Genomic DNA, 18,973 nt, shown 5'->3' on the forward strand with positions numbered 1-18,973 from the left:
AGTACTGTTTCAAAAGACTGCAAAGGCTGGAGGTGCTCTCCCAGCTCGGGCACATATTGTAGGATATTAGCTCTGTTACATCCCCCTTCCATGCAGGAGGGTCTGTCTGGTACTGCTGCTTGGTTTGAGGCAGTCTGTGACCGATTTTCCTCCCTTGGCAGGGGAGATGGACACCTTTTGCCATGCATCTCCCAGCAGCAGAGGCCCAGGTGTGAGCTGGCACAAGGAGAGGCTTTATGCACCAGAGGGGATTTCTTTTTTTCTAAGAAATTAAATGCTTGGAATCACTGCGAGATAAATTTAGAAGAACAACGTGAGCTCTTCTAAATTTGCTTTTAAGATTTTATTCATCTGAAAGAATTGATTTCCATAGCATTATCAAAAGCCAGCAGTAGTTACTGCAAGGTTTAGTTGTACAAAATTAATCTTCCTCTAATAAAACTTCCAGCCCTGGTTTACATCTCGGCTGGTTTCACTCCTGTTGCTGCAAGAGCAGGCTCCAAATGTTCTGCCTCCTTACAGCAAAAAATGGCTAAATTAGCTTTTGTGAAACATTTAATGTGCGTGCGACATGAAATACCAGTGTTGCGGTGGATAGCTTTATTAGCTGAGCTGCTGGAATTGTTTTCTGAGCTATGTTGATCCTTAGCACCGATTGCGAAATGGAACAGAAATTATTTATTAGTCCTCAGGAGCCTTAAGACAGAATAATACTTATTTGGCTGGAAACACAGTCAATCTTAGTGTTATAGATGCTGCTGCTTTCAAGGAAAAAGCAAACAAAGTGATTTTGTAATCGGTAACAAACATTTTCCGAAGGCTTCTGGCAGGGACACGCGGGCAGCTTCCTGAAGGGTTTTGATGCCTGTGGCAGCGGGGCTGGAACTTGATGGTCTCTGAGGTCCCTTCCAACCCAAGCCACTCTCCGACTCTGTGACCCCTGGATCTGAACGAAGCTTTACGTACGCGCTAGGATGGGGCTTTGTATTTCAGAAAGGACGATGCAGCAGTGGTTGATCTTTCTGGCTGTTCATACTTACCAAGCTGGGAGTCCTCAAAAATACCCCTTAAATGTTACAAACAAAATCCTGCCTTGGAGTGTTTTACTCAAAGGGTAAGGTTTTGTGAGAAACCGGGAATGTTCGTGCTTTAAATCATTGCTTGAAATCAGGTAGTGTTTATTTTAAAATCCATGTAAACCAGACAGTATTTTTACTTTTCATTTTGCAGCGCATTGTAATGTATTTCAAACATTTCAAGTTTATAAACCTGGTGGGGACTTCGGAATTGTAATTTGAGTAAGTCACAGAAAGTGTTAAAAACCTACATCCCGTGCCTTATTTCCTTTGGTAACGAGACCACACATGTACATGGCGAAGCAGTCCCATGTAGTGCCTCTTCTGCTTTCGTCTGTGCTTCAGCTGCTAGGAACGCAAGAGAAGAGAATTATCTGCTAACCCCTGAGCCCACAAACGGCTCAGAGCGATGCCAGCCTCAGGATTGCTCCCCGGTGGGGCATTCCAGCTGAGGAGGAACAGCTTTCCGCTGCCATTTGGAGGGCAGGGGGAGTTTCCTTGGGAGCAAACTTGGAGCAGTCGGGGGGCTCTGGGCTGCCTCCCGCAGCCCTTCGCCAGCCGGCTGTCTGGGGCTCGCATCGCCCTGGCACCGGAGCAGATTGCTCTGCGGCAGGCGAGATGCACGGCGGAGGACGCAGATGAGAATTGTTTCTGTTAAAAAAGCAAAGCAAAAAGGGTGTAGTAAGTAAATACTCGATAATAGTAGTACTCCAAAATCTAATCGCTTTTGGTCTTTTAAAGGAAAAAGGACCTGCATCGTTCAGAAGAGCATATTTTAGCCAATTTTACTGATTAGGCCTCCAGTCATGGAGGGTTTTGTTTGTATTGATCTAATCCAGCAGTGGGAATGGCTCCAGAAATGCTCTTCTGGTCTGGCTCATGTTTTGCATAATATAATGCCCATTTCAAAAGTTCGGGTAGATTCAGATTAATTTGTTCGCAGATAAGAGCAGCCCACAAGCTGTCAGTAGAGAGGAAAAGTAAGTGCGTGCAAAAAAAAAAAGCCCAGCCCCATGCTCAAACATTTAAGTAGCATTGCTCTTATGACAGGCTGAGAGCTGCATGAAAAAATGCTGCTGTAAAATCCCGCTTCTGTGTTTCTTTCCCGGATTCATTTTTGTCGCTGCTTGATGCACGGCAATCTAATAGACTGAGCAGAGCTGTGATTTGGCACTGGCTTTGAACGGGACTTGAAGATTCAGAACAGAGTACTGTAATATTAAAGAACATCTTCTGAAAACTGACTGTATTTGGCTGGTATTTCCTAACTCATCTGACACAGCTCCCTTGTGCATTCAGATCACAGTCTGGTGACTTGCGGAAAGACAGTAGGCTTTTGCTCTGTCTTTTATTATTTAATTGTGCAGAGCTCGGAAGAGCTGGGGACTTCAGGAAAGAGGAGGAAAAGTGATGCTGGGTACAAGCCTTCTGCCAGGTTGTTCTTGGTTTATTGACAGGTCCTTCTAGGTGTCAGATGAATAGGAAAAATGCTGGATTGCACAGGTCAGCTGAGATACACAGGTCTCTCTGGCCTCTTATCCTTAAATTTGTAAGCACTCAGTGTTCAGCATCCTGTATCCAGGGACTTCACATGGTCCTGGTTTTTGCTCTTAACGTGCTGCAGTCAACTTGTTTTCCATTTGTCCTACATGTTTGCATTTTCCACATTTCTGGATGTTCAGTGGTAAATACCAACACCTGGTCCCTTTGGTAAGAGATACTTAAATTGCTGAGATGATCATGGACCTTCGCACATCTGCTGCTGATACCCAATCCTGTAATTAACTCAGAATTATTATTCCAGATACCTGTATCCCTGGATATAAATCTTCATTCCTTCTCTGCTCCTGTTTTCTTCCTTACTTGCTCTGATTGCACTTGTCCTGTGGTTTCTTGCAGTGTGTGCTGGCACCGAGAACAAGCTGAGCTCCCTCTCGGACCTGGAGCAGCAGTACCGGGCCCTGCGCAAGTACTATGAGAACTGCGAGGTAGTTATGGGCAACCTGGAAATCACCAGCATCGAGCACAACCGAGACCTCTCCTTCCTGCGGGTAAGCAACCTCCTCTTTATTTCCTCTCCATCTTCTGTGTACAGGGGAGTAGCCACAACGCTGGGCTGGAGGATGGCAGGGCTCCTGCCCACCAACTCCCAGAGCCTGCAGGAGAAGAGGCTAATAAAATGTCACGGATGCACAGAGCACAAGAGCGATGTCGTGGCTGTGACAGGTGCTCTGAGTATGGCATTTACATGCGTCCAGGACGTGAGGGAGAAAGCTGTGTCACGCCGCAGGAGGGTGACACCTTGCTGGCCTCTATGGCTGCGTGCTGCCAGCAGATCTGGAGCTCTTAGGGTAGTGCGTAGGGAGGTTGGAGCAGTGCAGGTAAGCACTGGTGGCTTGGGCAAGCTTGCCCTGATAAAATGTGATGTGTGGACTGGTTAGTAGGGTAAACAAGGGAAGAACTCTGAAACAAAAGGTGTTTATTGAATTAACATAAAACCCTCTTCACTGTGGAGCCTGGGTTGTGTGATCCCCCAGCTTCTTGCTTTAGAGGTTTTCCTATTTTGTTTAAATACTGTGCTTCTAGCCTGTGTGTTTGGGAAGGAGTATTTCGATGTGGTTTGTGCATTACCTGTTAACTTGGTAGCAACTACAAGGAGTAGGAGGTGAATGCCAAATGGCAAGAATTTAAACCCATCGTGATTTGGCATGCCAAAACTCATTATGTTTGACAAAAATGCCTGGTAAAGGAGTGGTCCAATGCACATAGATGAAATTGGTGCGAGAACCATGTTTGAAAACAGCCCGCGGTGGTGTGGTTACAGACTGCACGGGTCGTGCTCTCAAATAGAAGTCAAGCCGTGACACGGATGAGGATTTGTGCTGCCTGTATCGTATGGTATCACTCGCATATCATTCTGCAAAACGTTCCTGTCACGTGGCAAGATACGTGTCTGCATGTAAGTCGCATTTTCGTAAAAAGCACGTAGGGGAGCAGCGGAGTTCTCATCCGGCAGCCCCGCAGGTTGTGTTACACTCAGGCGTTCGGTTTGCTGGGTCTCGGGAGAGCCTCGTGCTCAATTTCAGTTCACAAAAACTTGAACTTTCCATTACGGCATCTAACAAAGGCAAGCAGAGCCTCTGACAGCGTGCTTAACATTTCTTCGTGTTAAATTTGTTGGGGGTTTCTCAGGATTTCTGCTCTATACATCAGCCTATATTTACTCGAAGCGTACACCAGGCTGTGAAAAGATCTGCAAGCAAAATTCAGCTACCAGATACGCGTCTGGAGTGAAGTTTGGGGTGCTAATTGCACTCAGACTAACAGGTTGCCTGTTAATTTGAGCGACGAATGCCTAGGAAGTAAATGCTATCTGTACATTTCACAGTTGTGACAGGTGGGGAAAACACATATGTGCCTGAGCTCCGAAATAGATAGCCCTGGGGCAGCTGGACTAACGGTTCCCACTGTGCTGCACAGGCAGCGGAGTCCTTGTGCAAGGGCAGGGTCCCTGCGCTGCTTTGGGCAGCGCTGGAGTTTCAGATGCTTCCTGAAACTCCCACCGGGGCCATCGTGCATGCCTCTGAATTGATTAAATTCATCGCAGATAGTTCACCCGCTTCGGCTTCCCGTCCTTCTTGCTCTGACCAGCAGGTAGGTGGGGAGAGCAAATTAACAGGGAATTAAAGTCACTGTTCCTCGTGGGGAGCTGCTGCAAGCAGAGGGACATCTTAGCAAACAAGAGGGGGTAAAAGCAGAAAATGAGAGCAAAAAAGGATCCTGTGTAGCAGAGGAAGGTTGTCTGGTTACGCTTGCTTCTTGGAACAGTTACCATTGCGTTTTCATTAGCATTATTGCTTATTTTACCTAGGACTGCACTCTCACTGAAATCTCAGCAGAAAGCAGAACTTGAAACAAACCCCAGCAAACTGCAAGTCTATGTAATGTGATAAATTGTGGTCATTAAAATAGAAAACCAAACAGAGGAGAACGTGTTCTCGGTGAGGCAAGTAAATAAACAAATGTTGGCATATTTATGCCGATAATTCAACATTCATTAGTTAGGCAATGTTACTTGTTTTATCATTTTAAAAGTGATTTTAACCGCCAAATGAAGGTGGCAGATGGGAGATAACTAAATGAAGGGCTATTTATCTCTCCTAGACTTCAGCGTGGTGAACTCATCCTGCAACTCGTATGATGCTCCTCTGGCCTACTCCCCTTTTTTCCCAGTTTCTTGCAAAATGTGCCCTCTTTCTCCACCATGTCGACTTTGAGCAGTCAGTTGCTAGTTTGTGGGTTGGTGTTGTCTGTACATCTGTCTGAGGAGTACCGTGTCTCTGTGCCCACCTGCCTTCTCGGTAGCCCCCAGCTTAGAGGGAAGACCTAGCAAACTAGGCCTGCTCACCTTCTTATCATGCAGTCATAAATGAATTCAAGTGGGGGGGGGGGGGGAACAGATAATTTTATTTGTGCCAAGGAAGATTAAAAGATCAGCATCCCATCTTTCATATTTATTCAGACATTTATTCCCTAAGTAAATTTGCTTTACGTGTACGAGTTAGCTCACTTCATGTGCTGATTAAGACTAAAAAGGGCTGCCTGGCACCTGAGCGAAACGTTCAGCCACCACACTTTGAAGCCTGACAGCGTGTGCATGGCATCGAGATCGCAAGCAGTTTCACTCACCTAAGAAGGGTTTGCATATTCCCCCAGTTTTTCCCAAGCACTCCTGTATGCTCTCATCCTGCCATTTTGGGAGCTTGGTATCCCCTGCTTGTGGGTGGCCAAAAGGAGGGAGAGCAACTGCAGCTCGAGGTTGTCCTTTGTGTGTGCCAGCCTCCGGCTCCAGCAGCTCTGCTCCTTGAGTCTTGCTGAGGCCAGAGTGGAGATTTACCTCCCTGGTTGGGATTTCAGAAAAGATAGCTGTGCTCTGGTTCGTGTTGGAAGTGATGGTTTGGTTTTGGAGACGAGGACCTTATTCTATTTTCACGTGGCAAAGCTGACAGCTTGTATTGTGGGCAGTTCTTACTTCTTAATGGCATCTCTGCATTCAATTTTCTGAATGAAAAACACAATTAGTATACCACAAAATCATCTTCTGCAGGCACTCTTCTTCTGTTAAACACATTTAGTAAACAAGAGTTATCTTAGACTAATCCTCAGCCTTTTAGCAATTCGCAGGCAGTAAATTGTTTTCTTGTCCCTGGATTTTATTTAACCAATTCAGATTATTTATTTTTGACGACATGACTGAAGTTCTGCGCTGCTCGCTGCCATAACTCTCCCAAATGATTATGAAACTTATTTCTAACTGCAATCAACGGCCTTCAGAAATGATCTACCATCGTTTGATAAATTCCGTGTTCATTTACCTCTGTAGTTCCTTTACCCACAGCAGCGTTAGCAGTTATATCTGCGCGTCGATTAACCGAGCTCGGCAGGCAGCTTGATAGCTGCTCTGGGTGTGCAGCAATGCACGGCCACGTTGTCCCTGTGTTGACACACAGAATGGGGTGGGCTGTGAAAACCAGGACCCTTTGACTTCATGGCAGGTGGAGTGTGAGGGTTTGGGTGTTATATCAGGAATATAGATACTTTTTGCTTCTGGCTTTGTTGCAGTCTGGGAGGAGGATTGGGTCAGACAGAGCCCCTCCAAGGAAGGGAGCTTGTGTAAGCAGGCAAGGGAAGAGCTGGTTGCAAACCTCGCTACCTGGCCCCTGGGTATTTGGGACTGCTTCCGGTTAAAAAATGAGTATTCTGTATTTTTAGAAAGCTTTCTGGTCTCTTATAACAAATCAAGTCCCTTCTGAAAGCTCTGGCTGCCTTGCTGAGCCAGTGATGGAGCAGGGACAGAGACTGTGGCCTGAGCAGATGCGTTGGGCTGAGGAACGCAGAGACAGGAGTGCGGTGCCATGGCCAGGTTGCTCAGCAGGTCCCAGCAGTGATAGATACGGCTCCCGAAGGCCTGGCAGAACAGCCCGCATCCTCTCCTGCAACAAAATGGTATCTTAATTCCCAGCTGACAGGCTTGGAGGAGGTCCCAGCTCAGCAGAAAGGGAGCAGGACAGGGAGTAGTGCCTAGTAGTCCCTAGAAAGGAGAGGCTCTAGGGTGGCTCTGCCTATATGAAGGGGGATTTTCCCCAGCAGCGCTTGGGAAGTATTGCACGATGGCCCTAGTAGATCTGGGGGGAGGAGGATTTGCTGGGCAAAGCCGCCCCACGGCACCTCTCCCGCAGTGAGCTGCATCAGGACAGCCTCACCAGCACGCGTTGTCCTTGGCTGGACAGTACCAGGTCATTGCAGACCTGGAAGTCAAATACACGTCCTGATTTATTTGTAATTGCCCTCCCAGGACCTTACCCATAAGAAATAAAGCACAAAGAGCCCAAAAGTGTGCCGGCAGTGGTGTGATGGGCAGGGCTGCATGTGCCACGCACACACTATCTCAGAGGAAAGAGGACACCTCCAACTTGCTGCTTAAATCTGGCCGAGGCGTCCTGCGCACGCGGCAATAAAAGCAGCTGCTGTGCTGGGGGGGTTACAGGAGGCCAGGGGCATGCCAGGCCGTGCTCCTGGCATGGACAAAATGTTTTATACCGGCCGTGATCAGCTGCCAACTGTGGTGGATGAACCCGAGCCGTGTTTGAAGCGAGTTGGATCCCAAATTCAGAGGGTGGAGTGGGAGCAGAGGCCAGCTGCGCGGTGCATCTGTGATCCAGCTCGTCTCCGGGAGGATGCCTTTTTCTTCATTTCCCTTTGCTTTTGCAGAAACCGTGGCTTAAAATAGTCTCGGCAGTATAAGCTGATCTCAAACCAGCCAGGGAGTATCGATTGCAAAGGGGAGGAAGGGCTTGAGTTTGTGTGGCACTCCAGACCCATCCTGCCTGCAGAAACTAGTGGTCAAGTGGCAAGTCCGTGCTGCAGCCACTATGAAGAGCACGGTGCAGTGTCTTGGTACAGTAAGGAGAGAGGTGATAAAAAATAATAAAAATTTAGTGCTACCAACCTCAGGGGAGGGATTGGCATTTCCAAAGCCACGCTCATCCCCTCTTGAAGCACCGTGCTGTCCTGCTCCTGTCCCTTGCCAGCCAGCAGTGTTCACGCTGCCCCTGTCCCTAGGTGAGTGAGCCAGCACCTGGGTGCTTGCTGCCTGCTCCAAAGACCAGTATTACAGCTGTGTAGTCCCTGACATAACTTCTGCCAGCTCCATCCCAACCCCACCGCTCCTGGAGCCTCACCAGCAGGTAGGTGAAGGCACCGGGTGCTCTCAGTGTGCACAGAGGCACTGTGTTAGTCCTGTGCTTTCCCCCCCTCACGAGGTATCGATAGGTGAACATCCACATCCCCGCAGCATCTGCTTTCCCGTGCTGTCCAGGCCAGGTGTGTGTCATACAGGTACAAATGCATTCGCTCTGGCTCCTAACTCCATGGCATGCAGCTATCCCTGGCCGGCTCTCGCATAACCTTTTCTGCGTGTTGTGTACAAACCCAGCAGCTCCGTCTCTCCACGTGGTTCATACTGTCGGTAGTTCCCCCCAGCCAGGTTTTAGCTCTGTTTTTATACTCCTCCCATCTCTGTTCTTTTATTTTTGGAGCTGTCCAGGGCATTGCAGCAGGCAGAGTAATGAGCTGGGAGGATCGCTTCTCTTCCCTACACAATCCAACCTCGCGTCCCTACAATGAACTGAAAAACCCACCACTGGAACCTCTCTTTCCTCTCTCCTTTCCCCACCAGCAATGCAAAACCCAACTGGAAGTGCTCTGCAGTGTAGTTCTTGGCTTGGTGTTGAGGCTGGAAGTGTAACTTACAGACTGCGCAAGCCGGTAGTCTTCTGTTTTGAATTAAAGTTTTAGCTTCTGCAGAACAAACAGAGAAGAGAATTAATATACAATTAATTCTCGAGCTGAGTTTGCCAAGCCATAACCAAATATATGTACATTTGTTATTGCCCCATTAATTTAGCAATTACTTTTGGTGGCTCCGTCTGAAAGATACAGCTTGAAATAACCACTTGTTTGCAAGAAGAGCGCTGTGCTGCATAAACGCAGGCTCCTGTTCTGATCCAGGGACTGTCAAGCTGCCCTCCTTGGCTGTGTGTGCATCAGGTGCTTTGCAGCTCCCTGGGCAGAGCTTTTTGGGGAGGTGCAGGGCTGCAGGTGGTGCCTCTCCAGGGGCATGTGGCCCTGCTGAGGATGGCACCATCCATCGGACGACGCTGCCACAGGGCTGGAGGCCAGGGCGGTGCCGTTCGCTTGTTTCTGCTTTGCTGGGACCAATCTGCTGTACGAGGCACGAGCTCCGTGTGGAGCAACTAGCAGCTGGCATCTATGAGCCTGTCAGCAGCACACACACATCTGCTCGTGGAGGTTTTGGAGAGGCTCCGGGAGGGCGCAGGGACAGATCTGAACCTGGGGCTTTGTTTCCCCACCACCCGTGTTGGTCGAGAGCTTCCCCAGCTCTCCAGCAGCTCCTGTCTTTGTGAAGCCTTCAGTTTGGTGAACATCTTTCAGCTGTATCACACACGGAGATTTGAAGTCCAGGGTGATTATGGAGTCTCTTTAAATTTTCTGTAGCTTTTCCCTTTCGGCTCCCATTGTAGTGGAGGTACCCCACCTCCTGCCGCCCGGGAAGCTTGTCTGATTCATGTGCGTGGCAGCGATAGCAACTCTTGAGAGATAAAAGAAGCCTGACTTAAATTATTCAGAGTAACCCAAGCCCACGTACATGCTCAACATCAGTAATACCTTTTGCTCTTGCTGTCCTGTTCTCGTGGCTGCAGCGAAGCCGCCCTTAGTTACGCAGAGCACCGGGGAGGCGATGCAGGGCAGCATCACCCTTGTCCTTGTCCAAATTCATAACTCAAACGAATGCAACCGTTGAGATTCATCACTGCTCAGGCTTGTTGTTATTTTATTCGCTATAGACTGCTAATTTATTTTTTTCCCAATTGCTTGGTGTCTCGTCACACTCTTCTGCCTCTCCTTGGTGGGTTTTGATGCTGTCAGCTCCTGCATATCTGCAAAGTGCATTTGGTTCAGCCAGCATCCCAGCATTGCTGGGACAGGTATGACAAAAACACCAGTGGTAAAAGGAAAACAGTATTAAAAATAAAACAGTGCAAACCTTCTTAATTAGGTGGTGTTTCTTTTAGAAGCAGATCTGCCCTCTAGGCAAGTGAAAGCAATTATGCCTTCCCTTTCAACCACCTTATGCTGCTAATGATCTTACTCTTGTAAATGTAAACCTCTCCCCTAGCTATGTGCTGGGAAGTGCTGGCCTCATTGAAGCTGGACGAAATCAACCAAGGAGGTAAAGCTAAGCTAACTAACAACAAAAGACTAGTTGCAAACACTTTTAAATTCTAAATGGATTTATTAGGTTATAAAGCAAATGAATACTTATCTTCCAACCACAGAAAGAGGTTATCTGCATTTGGCATCAGTGGTGACTGTAATGAGTTTTCAAGTCTAATCTTAACCCTAATTTGGGGCTGGAGTAAACTCCGCCTCTTCACACCTTTCCCTGATGAACTCTGCTCAGGTGTCTTTAAGGTTTATTTCTTCTCCTCATTCTCCACCCACTCTCTGAGATCTCCATGGAGGCTGAAGTCAAGAGAGACTCAGACAAGGTATGTGTAGGTACAGACATATATAATTGTTTTATAGTGGGATGCTGTAAGTGAAAGCATTCTGTGCTTTCCTTTGAGTGATATGTTTCCATTTTCCTCAGCATTTAGGAAATGAATTGCCAATTTTTCCTTTAGTTCTCCCTCCCTCCCATCCCATTTTACTATGGAACAAAATGAAATTTAACCAACTGACTGTCAGAGAGCTGAATAATCTTGCATTGTAACACACCAACTCAGAGTCCTGGATCAATGGGCTTGAATTGCCGCTAAAAGCTATATGAAAGGGAAAGCAAAGTCTTTTGCTGTAAGCTGTGTCAAGAGGTGGAGGAGCAGAGGGATGGATGGAGGCTTAGCCAACAGTTTTTGTACTAAACCAGATCAATTTTAAAGGTTTCCTCTGTAGATGCCTGCCGGAGGGCTTTTATGGTTCAGAAATGTCAGCACAATTGTGCAGATTGCAGCATTTAGCGGCATTAGCACTCCCACCCCAACCCCGATATGAGCACCAGGCCACCTAATTGCAGAGCCACATGTGTCGCGCAGCATCCTGCGTGGGTAAGGTGTGGGTGGAGGGAGAAGCAGCCTTCCTGATCGCCCAGCCGGGGCATTTCGGGTGTTCCCAAGGTCGTGTCCTCGCAGTAGCTGCTCCGTTGTGCTGGGCTGGTTTGGGGAGTTGGGGGGCTGGAGCTTCCAGGGGTGGCAGTGGCTCTGCCTGCTGAACCACGGGGTATGAGGTGATGTGCTTCTGAGATGAGACGTCCCTGGTGGCAAACGTCATCACAGAGGGGTTGAATTGGGAGGTTTTGGTTAACACACTGAGGATCTAGTGCGAGGCAGTAGTTGTGCAGGTGGCTAAGCACAACCATCCCCGTTGTCTTCTCCTGCTCGGGTTTGAAGTTTAGTAGGAGGCTGGTAGTGCCTGCGTGCTGTAGTGGCTACCAGGTTCCTTTTCCCCCTTTTGCGGTGATTAGTGCTGCCAGAGAGGAAGAGTGAAGTGCTTTGAGGTACTGTGAGAACATAATAAACGGGAAAATGTCAAAAGGAGGGTGGAAATATCATGCTGATTTTGAAACACCTGCACTGTTTAGTGCAGGGAAACTAAATGATCGCTTAATGTTGCTCCATGGAAGGAGAGGTTATCCCAAAAATGCATTTCGTAAAAGAGTTTATGCTCACGCGCTAAGAAGACAACCTTAACAAGCCCAAAACGGAGACAAGAGACCCTTGAAGTAAATGCTGTTTGGTTTGAAAAGGATTGCAAGAGGTAACTGAATGATTCAGGAGCTTGAATAGTGGCCAGAGCTCCCTCTGATGTCTGGTGTTTTGGGACTGATTCAGGTCTTAAATGCCACCAAGGGAGTTGTGAAACAAGATTTATTGTTTTTATAAGTCTGGGTAATCCGGGTGACCGTGGTATATTGCTCCCTCAAAATGGGAAAGCTTGAGATGCTGGCTACTGCTTGAAACTCCTGCTTTAACACCCCCCACCCCCCCCCTCTTTTAACCAGCCTTGCCTACAAGTAGAAAGACCCCTCCTGCCTTGGGTTTGGAAGGGGGCTTTTGCAAGCAGAATCCTCTCCAGAAAGGACCAACAGGCAGGGGAGAGCAGAGGGACGGCAAGGCACGCGTCCTGTGGCTGCTATAAATCAGAAGCCGCAACCCCGTGTGATACATACCTCAGGAATAATAATGGCAGTTCATCCTTCAAAAACACCGTGCAGAGTGAAGGGCCGAGAAAGGAAAATCTATAATGAGTATCAGGGAATTAATAGCTGTCTCTGCAAAACTGTAGAATAACCTCTTCAGGAAGCAGACGATGTTGCTGGATTCCTTTCAAGCCCACGGAGTGATCAACTAGAAAATGTGTCTGCTGCGAGGAACAGCCTGCCTTTGATAAGGGTGTGGGAAACATGACCTAATAGGCCTTAGATTGCTCTCACTTTTAAAATAACATTTTTTAACTTCTCTGGAGACAGGGGAGTTTTTAGGTAAAAGAAGGAAGGGTATTCTCCAGGTGTGTTGCCTTCCCACTCTCCTTGCCAGTGAGCTCAGAGCGAAGCTCATGTGCTTCTGGGACAGCTGGGCTCTGCGAAAATGTTTATATCTCAGCTGCTGTGCAGCCTCGGGGATCTGCAAGTGATTGGGAAAAGGCTCTTGTAGTTAGAAGTATAGAAGGTGATTAAGGAAAAATTTCAACACCTGTAGCCCCTTGTCCTCCTTTTATTTCTGTCCCTTTCATGAGATACTCCGGTAGGGAAGTGCCTTACCTGAAAAAGGGAAGCCTATTGCAAACAGCTACTGCAGCCATCTCCACACAAGGACGGTGCAGCAAGGGATGGGACGAATTGCAGTGCTCAGTAACTGACAGAGATGTGCGAGCAGAAAGAAATACGAAGGAAATATTAGCAAATATTTGTGCTGCCTTTAAACCAACAGAGAACAGCGACAGCCGCGCAGCTTAAACCCGGAACGTTTTGCTGGGCTTTGTTGCCGTTGTGGTTATCTGCCTGCTGGCTGATATCCTCCTGCCTGCCCATTGCCTGAACATGCAGATATTTGTAATTGAGGCCAGGTGAGGTCTGTCCACTTAGCAAACGGCGAGCCGACCCCAGCCGTGCCGTCGATGAGCTCCGGTGCTCGGCGTCGGCGTGGCCGGAGGTTCTGGAGGCGATGCCCGGTAATGACGGCGGATGCTGAAACACGCTCCCTTGTCAGCTAATCAGTTCAGTGCCAAAGCAATCATTTGATCTCAGCAGAACAGCTGGTTTTAAACTACAGATTATCCACCACTTCATCTCCTCACTTAGCTGCGGAGCTGATTTGTTTCGGCTATAGATCAATTACACCCCAAAAACAACACTCGGCTCGCTCGTAGCATGCGAAATGAAGACAAAACCGATGGAGGCACTAACGATAGATCTTCCATTACGGATCCTCCATCCAGGCGCATAAATATCCATCACCGGGGAGCAAGTGCTCGTTCATTCCTCCAGCCAGTCATGCTCATTTCATTAGGATACAATGAATTATTTTAACAGAACAATGCATATATAAGAATAAAATGTGGCTAAAAGGACATTTATTTCTTGCGCTGCCTATAAGTGTCCCTGGTTGGGTGACACCAAAATCACTCAAACTGATCAAATGCAGAATCAAATACGTATGGTTAGAGCCTGTTGGGAGGCGATGTTGATCATCTTTGAGGCAATTCAGTCCTACCAAAGAAAGTGTTTTCATTATGTTTTTTTTTTCTTTGTGCTGTTATGACCTTTTAATCAAAAATATCTTCCCCCAGCCCTCAAAGAGAAAGAACAGCTTGGGAAGCTCTTTGGGAGTTCGGGAAGGTGTGATGGAAAGCTGGTGCTAGCGAAGCACAAGCTCTGCTCCGCTCCTTTTTGCAGCAGGCATTTCCTTCAGGGTCAGGGAAGGGAGGATCTTAGTTGGCAGTTGTGCAGTCCTAATTAAGAAGAAAAAAATCATCCTTTCTGAAGAGTTAGTCTAATTTTTTTCATCCTCCAACCCCTTGGTCTTGATCCCCTTACCTTGCAGATCTATCTGTCTGGCACATGCCTAGCCTAGGCTGATGAAATGACAAGTTCCTGAAATGTTGAAATAACGTATTGCTACAGGTGTCCCTAATAGGCAAGCTGGTGTTTCTTGGGCAGAGAAGGCCTGGCAGACTTAAATCCACACCCACATCAATACGTTTGCACCCCCCGTGGCAGCCCTGCCTCAAGATCAGTTCAGCTTGTGTCGGTGTGTGTTGGCAAGGCAGAGTAGGGCTGAAGAGAGCTGACTGCAGGTATTCAAAATGCAGATTTCAGGTGAATTAATAAATAAAAAGGTGTTTTGCTTTGGCTTGTAATACCAAAATGTGGAGTTTCCCAATCACTCTCTCTTTAATAGAAGAGGTAACCACTGTTCGTCCCCTAACAGGTTGTGGTAATACAGCACATCATGTGCTGATATATGCATGAAAAAGTTTTCCAGGCTTTCAGCCCCAGTGAAAAAATAAGGTTATGTCAATGGATTTCCTTATACATGCTGTACACCGAGAGCATCAGAACCGGGCACCTGCAGGTCACCTGCACTCTTGTACGCGTGCTCTCGCTTCTGGAGCAAGGTTCCCCTTCCTGCCCGACGGGGCTGGCTCCTTATGCCTGTCCTTTCCTCCGCTGTTCCTGAGATTGGATGAAATGCTTATTCAGCTTCAACGGCAGTGCTCTTTTTATGTCTCATTTACCTCGGTGTTATGTATTCAGTAGGCAGAGGTTTAATGAATGTAGTTCCTGGCCTTTCTGCGCGCTCGGTTCTGCGTACTTGTGATAACCTTTTCCTTTTTCAGCTTCTGGTGGAAGCAGCGTGTGAGGACACTGAAGGGTGCTACAGGAACAAGAAGGTGTTCACACTGCCCTGAGAGCTGGCCTGTGGGGTCTGACTTCAGTCGGGCAATAGAGAGCAGAGGGCTCAAGGCAGGAGTTCAGGACACATCCTACTAGGGAGTACAACCAGCCTCTGTTAATTAAATATATATATACATGTATAAATCCCTCTCTGTCGCACTGTTTTGCACTGGTATGATGTTCTTAACACAATTTCTTGGTTTTGTTAGATGACCATCATGGCAGTGAGCCCCCTGATTTGTTCAGCAGAGATCCAGCAGGATCAGTGGCTGCCACGTGCACGCTAGGGAGATGTAAAAACCACCCTCGGGTAGATTGGTTTTCTGAAGAGGGATTTCTCAGGTGGCATTTGAAGCAACCTGCACTGGGAGTTTTTCTCTCTATCCTTAGGCAGAGTGATGGGAGAGGGGAGTGTTTTAAGGGTGGTTTCTATGGTCCCATTTCGGGAGGTGCTGAGCAGCTGTTTACAGGAGACCTCGTGGTGCTGCTCAGTCCTGGGGCTCACGTCCTCCCCTTGGTCAGCCTGACAATGTGCATGTGGAAGGACCAGCACTGGATGGAAATCATTTCAAATGAGGTGAACTGAGTGCACAGACACATCAGAGCCAGCTAAGCCTGCAGCCAGGAGTTATAAAATTCCTATTTACTAAAATGACTTTGAATAGAGTTCATACATTCCCCGAGACTTTGGCTTGAAAAGAAATAATTTGGATTGCAGTTCTGCACCTTGGCTCCTCCCATAAAATCTCACCTTCCTCCAAACATGCCTCCAGTTTGAGCCAGAATCTCATTTCTTGTTTTAATTTCTTCTAAAGTTTTGTTTTGCTGTACCTAAAACGTTGGGTTGTAGCTGCGACCTCTGCAGAGGAATTACACAGCACCTTTTTACGTCTGTTAAGTTTTGCTAGTCATTTTACAGTGACTGCTGCCTGTAACTGTTAGAGCAACCGTGAGGAGTCCAGAACCGACAGCTCCTTGAGCAATTTTTACATTTTTTCCCATGAAATTTTAATGCTGCATCACTCTGCGAATTCAAAGCCGATGCAAATATTTGTCGTATCTGCTGCAGCCGGTGTCCACTGGATGTTAATTTGCCAGAACGATGAATCCCGTTGTGCCTGGTTAGCATGAACTTCCCAGAAGCAAAAGGAGAAGGTTGCGTTTTGGATTTCAGGGAAGGTATCAGCGAAGGCTCCTCTTGTTCCCTTAAATAAACATCTCCGGCTCCATCCTCCAGGCACATCTCTCAGTGCCCCTCTGGGGCTCTCAAAACAAAAAGGTCTCTTGTCTGATGGCGCTTTTAAGAGGCAATGATTTTTCTCAGCCCCCACTTAACTGGCGGGTAATCGGCTGCCATCTCACTCAATGCAGGTCTTTGTTTTTATTTATTTTTTAATTGAGCTAAATGTCTCTTCTGCCTTAATGCTGCGTCTGATCTCTGCTGGAGAGAGCAAATCTTAGCAGCGTGTAACATCACACGTTCCTCTGATGGCTTTCGTCTCCCATATGCTCTGGTTCAGTAACAGTTTTGGCTGATCACTGTGACAGCAAAACACCTTTTTTATTTAAGCTACAGCTTTCTGAAAATATATCTTTGGGCTTAATCAACATAACCTTCAGCGCTTCTTTGAAACCCTGGATCTAAAAGCCATGAATGTCAGAAACGCTTCGCAGCTTGTGGGAGCCTTCAGCGCTTCTGACAGATAAAAGCGGAGGAGGAAGCCATCAAAAATACACCAGATCCAGGCTGGAACGGGCTTTCTGCTGGCTGCTGACGCTTGGAAGCCTACATTGGAAAGGACAGGCTACCTATGAGTAAGAAGCCCAAGGGTAACACGATGCTAGGCATAATATTATGAGCAGCCTGGGGGGGTTTACACTGGAGATGCTCCACAAACTGCACTTAGTCACTGTTTACCAGCAGAAGTGGTCCTCTGCGGAAAGGTCTTTCGGACTTGAGAGCTGTTGGTTTATTGTTAGAAGAGTAGCAGTGGTGTTATTTTTAAGAAGAAGAGGGGAAAATGAGAATAAATTACAGCAAAATGTCAGCAACTGCTGAAAATAGAGGAGTATCAACAGGGTCTCTTTGGTGTTTTTGCAGCCAGGCAAGCACAAGCAGCAGGAATGGTGCCAGCATGCAGTTTCCATCAGCATAACTCATTACCTTTGCCTGTTTTTAAATATTTCAAGTTTAATGGTTAATTTTGGATGACACCGGCTAACAAGAATCAGACTAATAAAATTCACATTAAAGTACCAGTTGCAGAAAGCATGTGTCAGTAATACAAGCAGCACAGGACAGAGCGGCCGTGGTCTTCCAAGAAATCTTTTCCATTTCTCATGTTCCCTGTCTGGGTGAGATTTATTAAACGATGCTCTAAAGGGAATGTCCCTCTTCGCTACCTTTTATTATTGGTGGGAGCCAATTTGAAGCTTGCTCTGTTGTGCAAGGTGGGCAGTGTCCCCAAGTGACTGACGAGCCGAACTGGAAGGGATTCGAGTTGTACAAGCCCGTGCTCCTTGGGACAATAGTACCAGGGGAAAAAAAAAAAAGCTATTCTTCACATTTCAGTGCCTATTACTTCTGAGCTTCGCTTTTCCTTTCCTTCCCCACCCCTCCTCTTGGACTGCTCGTTTTTCTGGCTTGCTTCTCAGGATAAAGAGAGAGAAAGCTGAGAAGGCAGAAGGTCTGCGTGGTGCAGCTGGTGGAGGTACTTGCAGGAAGAGTTGCCAGCTGTTGTGGGTAGCCATGATTTTTTGCTTTATTATTATTTATGATGGAGACTAATTGCAATTTGATCCGTATGCTTCCCCAGAGGTCTGCTGCCTTCAAGGAGAGGCAGGAAGCCGGGCAAGCTCCAACAAGGCTGGTAGGAGAACAGTAGGGCAGGTAGGATGTACATGCTGGTTCCCCAAATACAAGAGGAGTCAAAATGCAGTCCCTTAAGCTGGTGCTGTCAGTGCGAAACTGCTTTGCCCTCTGCTAAATAACATTTACTTGGTTTCTTCATGGTTTGCCTGGGATGGTGGCCAAATGCAGATTCCTCTCTCAGGGATCACAACAAATGAGATATCTGACTGTGCTTCAGACACAGCTTTGGTCCTGCATGTATTTGGGGTCTGTGAGGACTTTTCAGAGGCAGAAATCCAGGTCTCACTGTCTCGTTCACCTTTAGCACATGATGATTTCCTCTTATATTCAGACCTTTGATCCTTTCAGAGTGCCCAGAAAAAGATTTGCATCCTGTAAATATAAGAGGGCGTCTAATCATCCTTACGTTTAAGATCCCTAATTTAATTCCTCTTGTTTTCATTCAGAGGTTTCCACCTTACTATTTTTTTTCCTAATCCTCCTCAGGAGACCTCTAAAACTTTTCCACTGGAGCAATGGCAAATTTAACCAGAAAGCTGTTTTTCTTAAGCACATTTTAGGAGCCACTGATGCAGGCTGAAATAGAGAAGTGCTACAAATACAGCAACCAGATATTAACATGAGCAGGGAAATCCTGTGCTACAAGTCAAAGGAATGATTCCATTTTAGCTCTGACTCTGAGCTCTCCATGAGCACTCCAGAGCCTCGGGGGACTGTCAGGGCTGTTTGCTGAAAGTTGTCACTGTGGCCAGACCAAGGCGATGCCGAGCCCAGCACCACTGGAGAGACAAGTATGAGTACCAGTACGTGCTGGTGAACTGCAAAACAGTGAACACCTTTTTTTTTTGAGTGCATTTTCCCTCCCCTTCCCAGATGGAGCCGCACTCAGGATGAATATTCGATTTCCTTCGGTCAACCAAAAATTGATCCTTCTCTCCCTTTGCTGCTATGTTTATTCGTTGAGAACTTTCTCCAACCTAATAAGGATAG

General features: G+C 47.2%; 1 protein-coding gene across 7 annotated transcripts in view; it reads left to right on the plus strand.

Annotated features, from left to right (window-relative positions):
* The window catches only part of ERBB4 (erb-b2 receptor tyrosine kinase 4), a 564,466-nt gene that overhangs the window by 203,423 nt on the left and 342,070 nt on the right, over window positions 1-18,973 (plus strand). For all 7 annotated transcript variants that reach the window (XM_072040464.1, XM_072040460.1, XM_072040461.1 and 4 more), the window contains exon 2: window positions 2,976-3,127. In XM_072040464.1, coding sequence (XP_071896565.1) covers window positions 2,976-3,127 — 152 coding nt within the window. The remainder of the gene's footprint in view (window positions 1-2,975; window positions 3,128-18,973) is intronic.

This window comes from Anas platyrhynchos, chromosome 7 (assembly GCF_047663525.1).
Source record: "Anas platyrhynchos isolate ZD024472 breed Pekin duck chromosome 7, IASCAAS_PekinDuck_T2T, whole genome shotgun sequence".
NCBI lineage: Eukaryota > Metazoa > Chordata > Aves > Anseriformes > Anatidae > Anas > Anas platyrhynchos.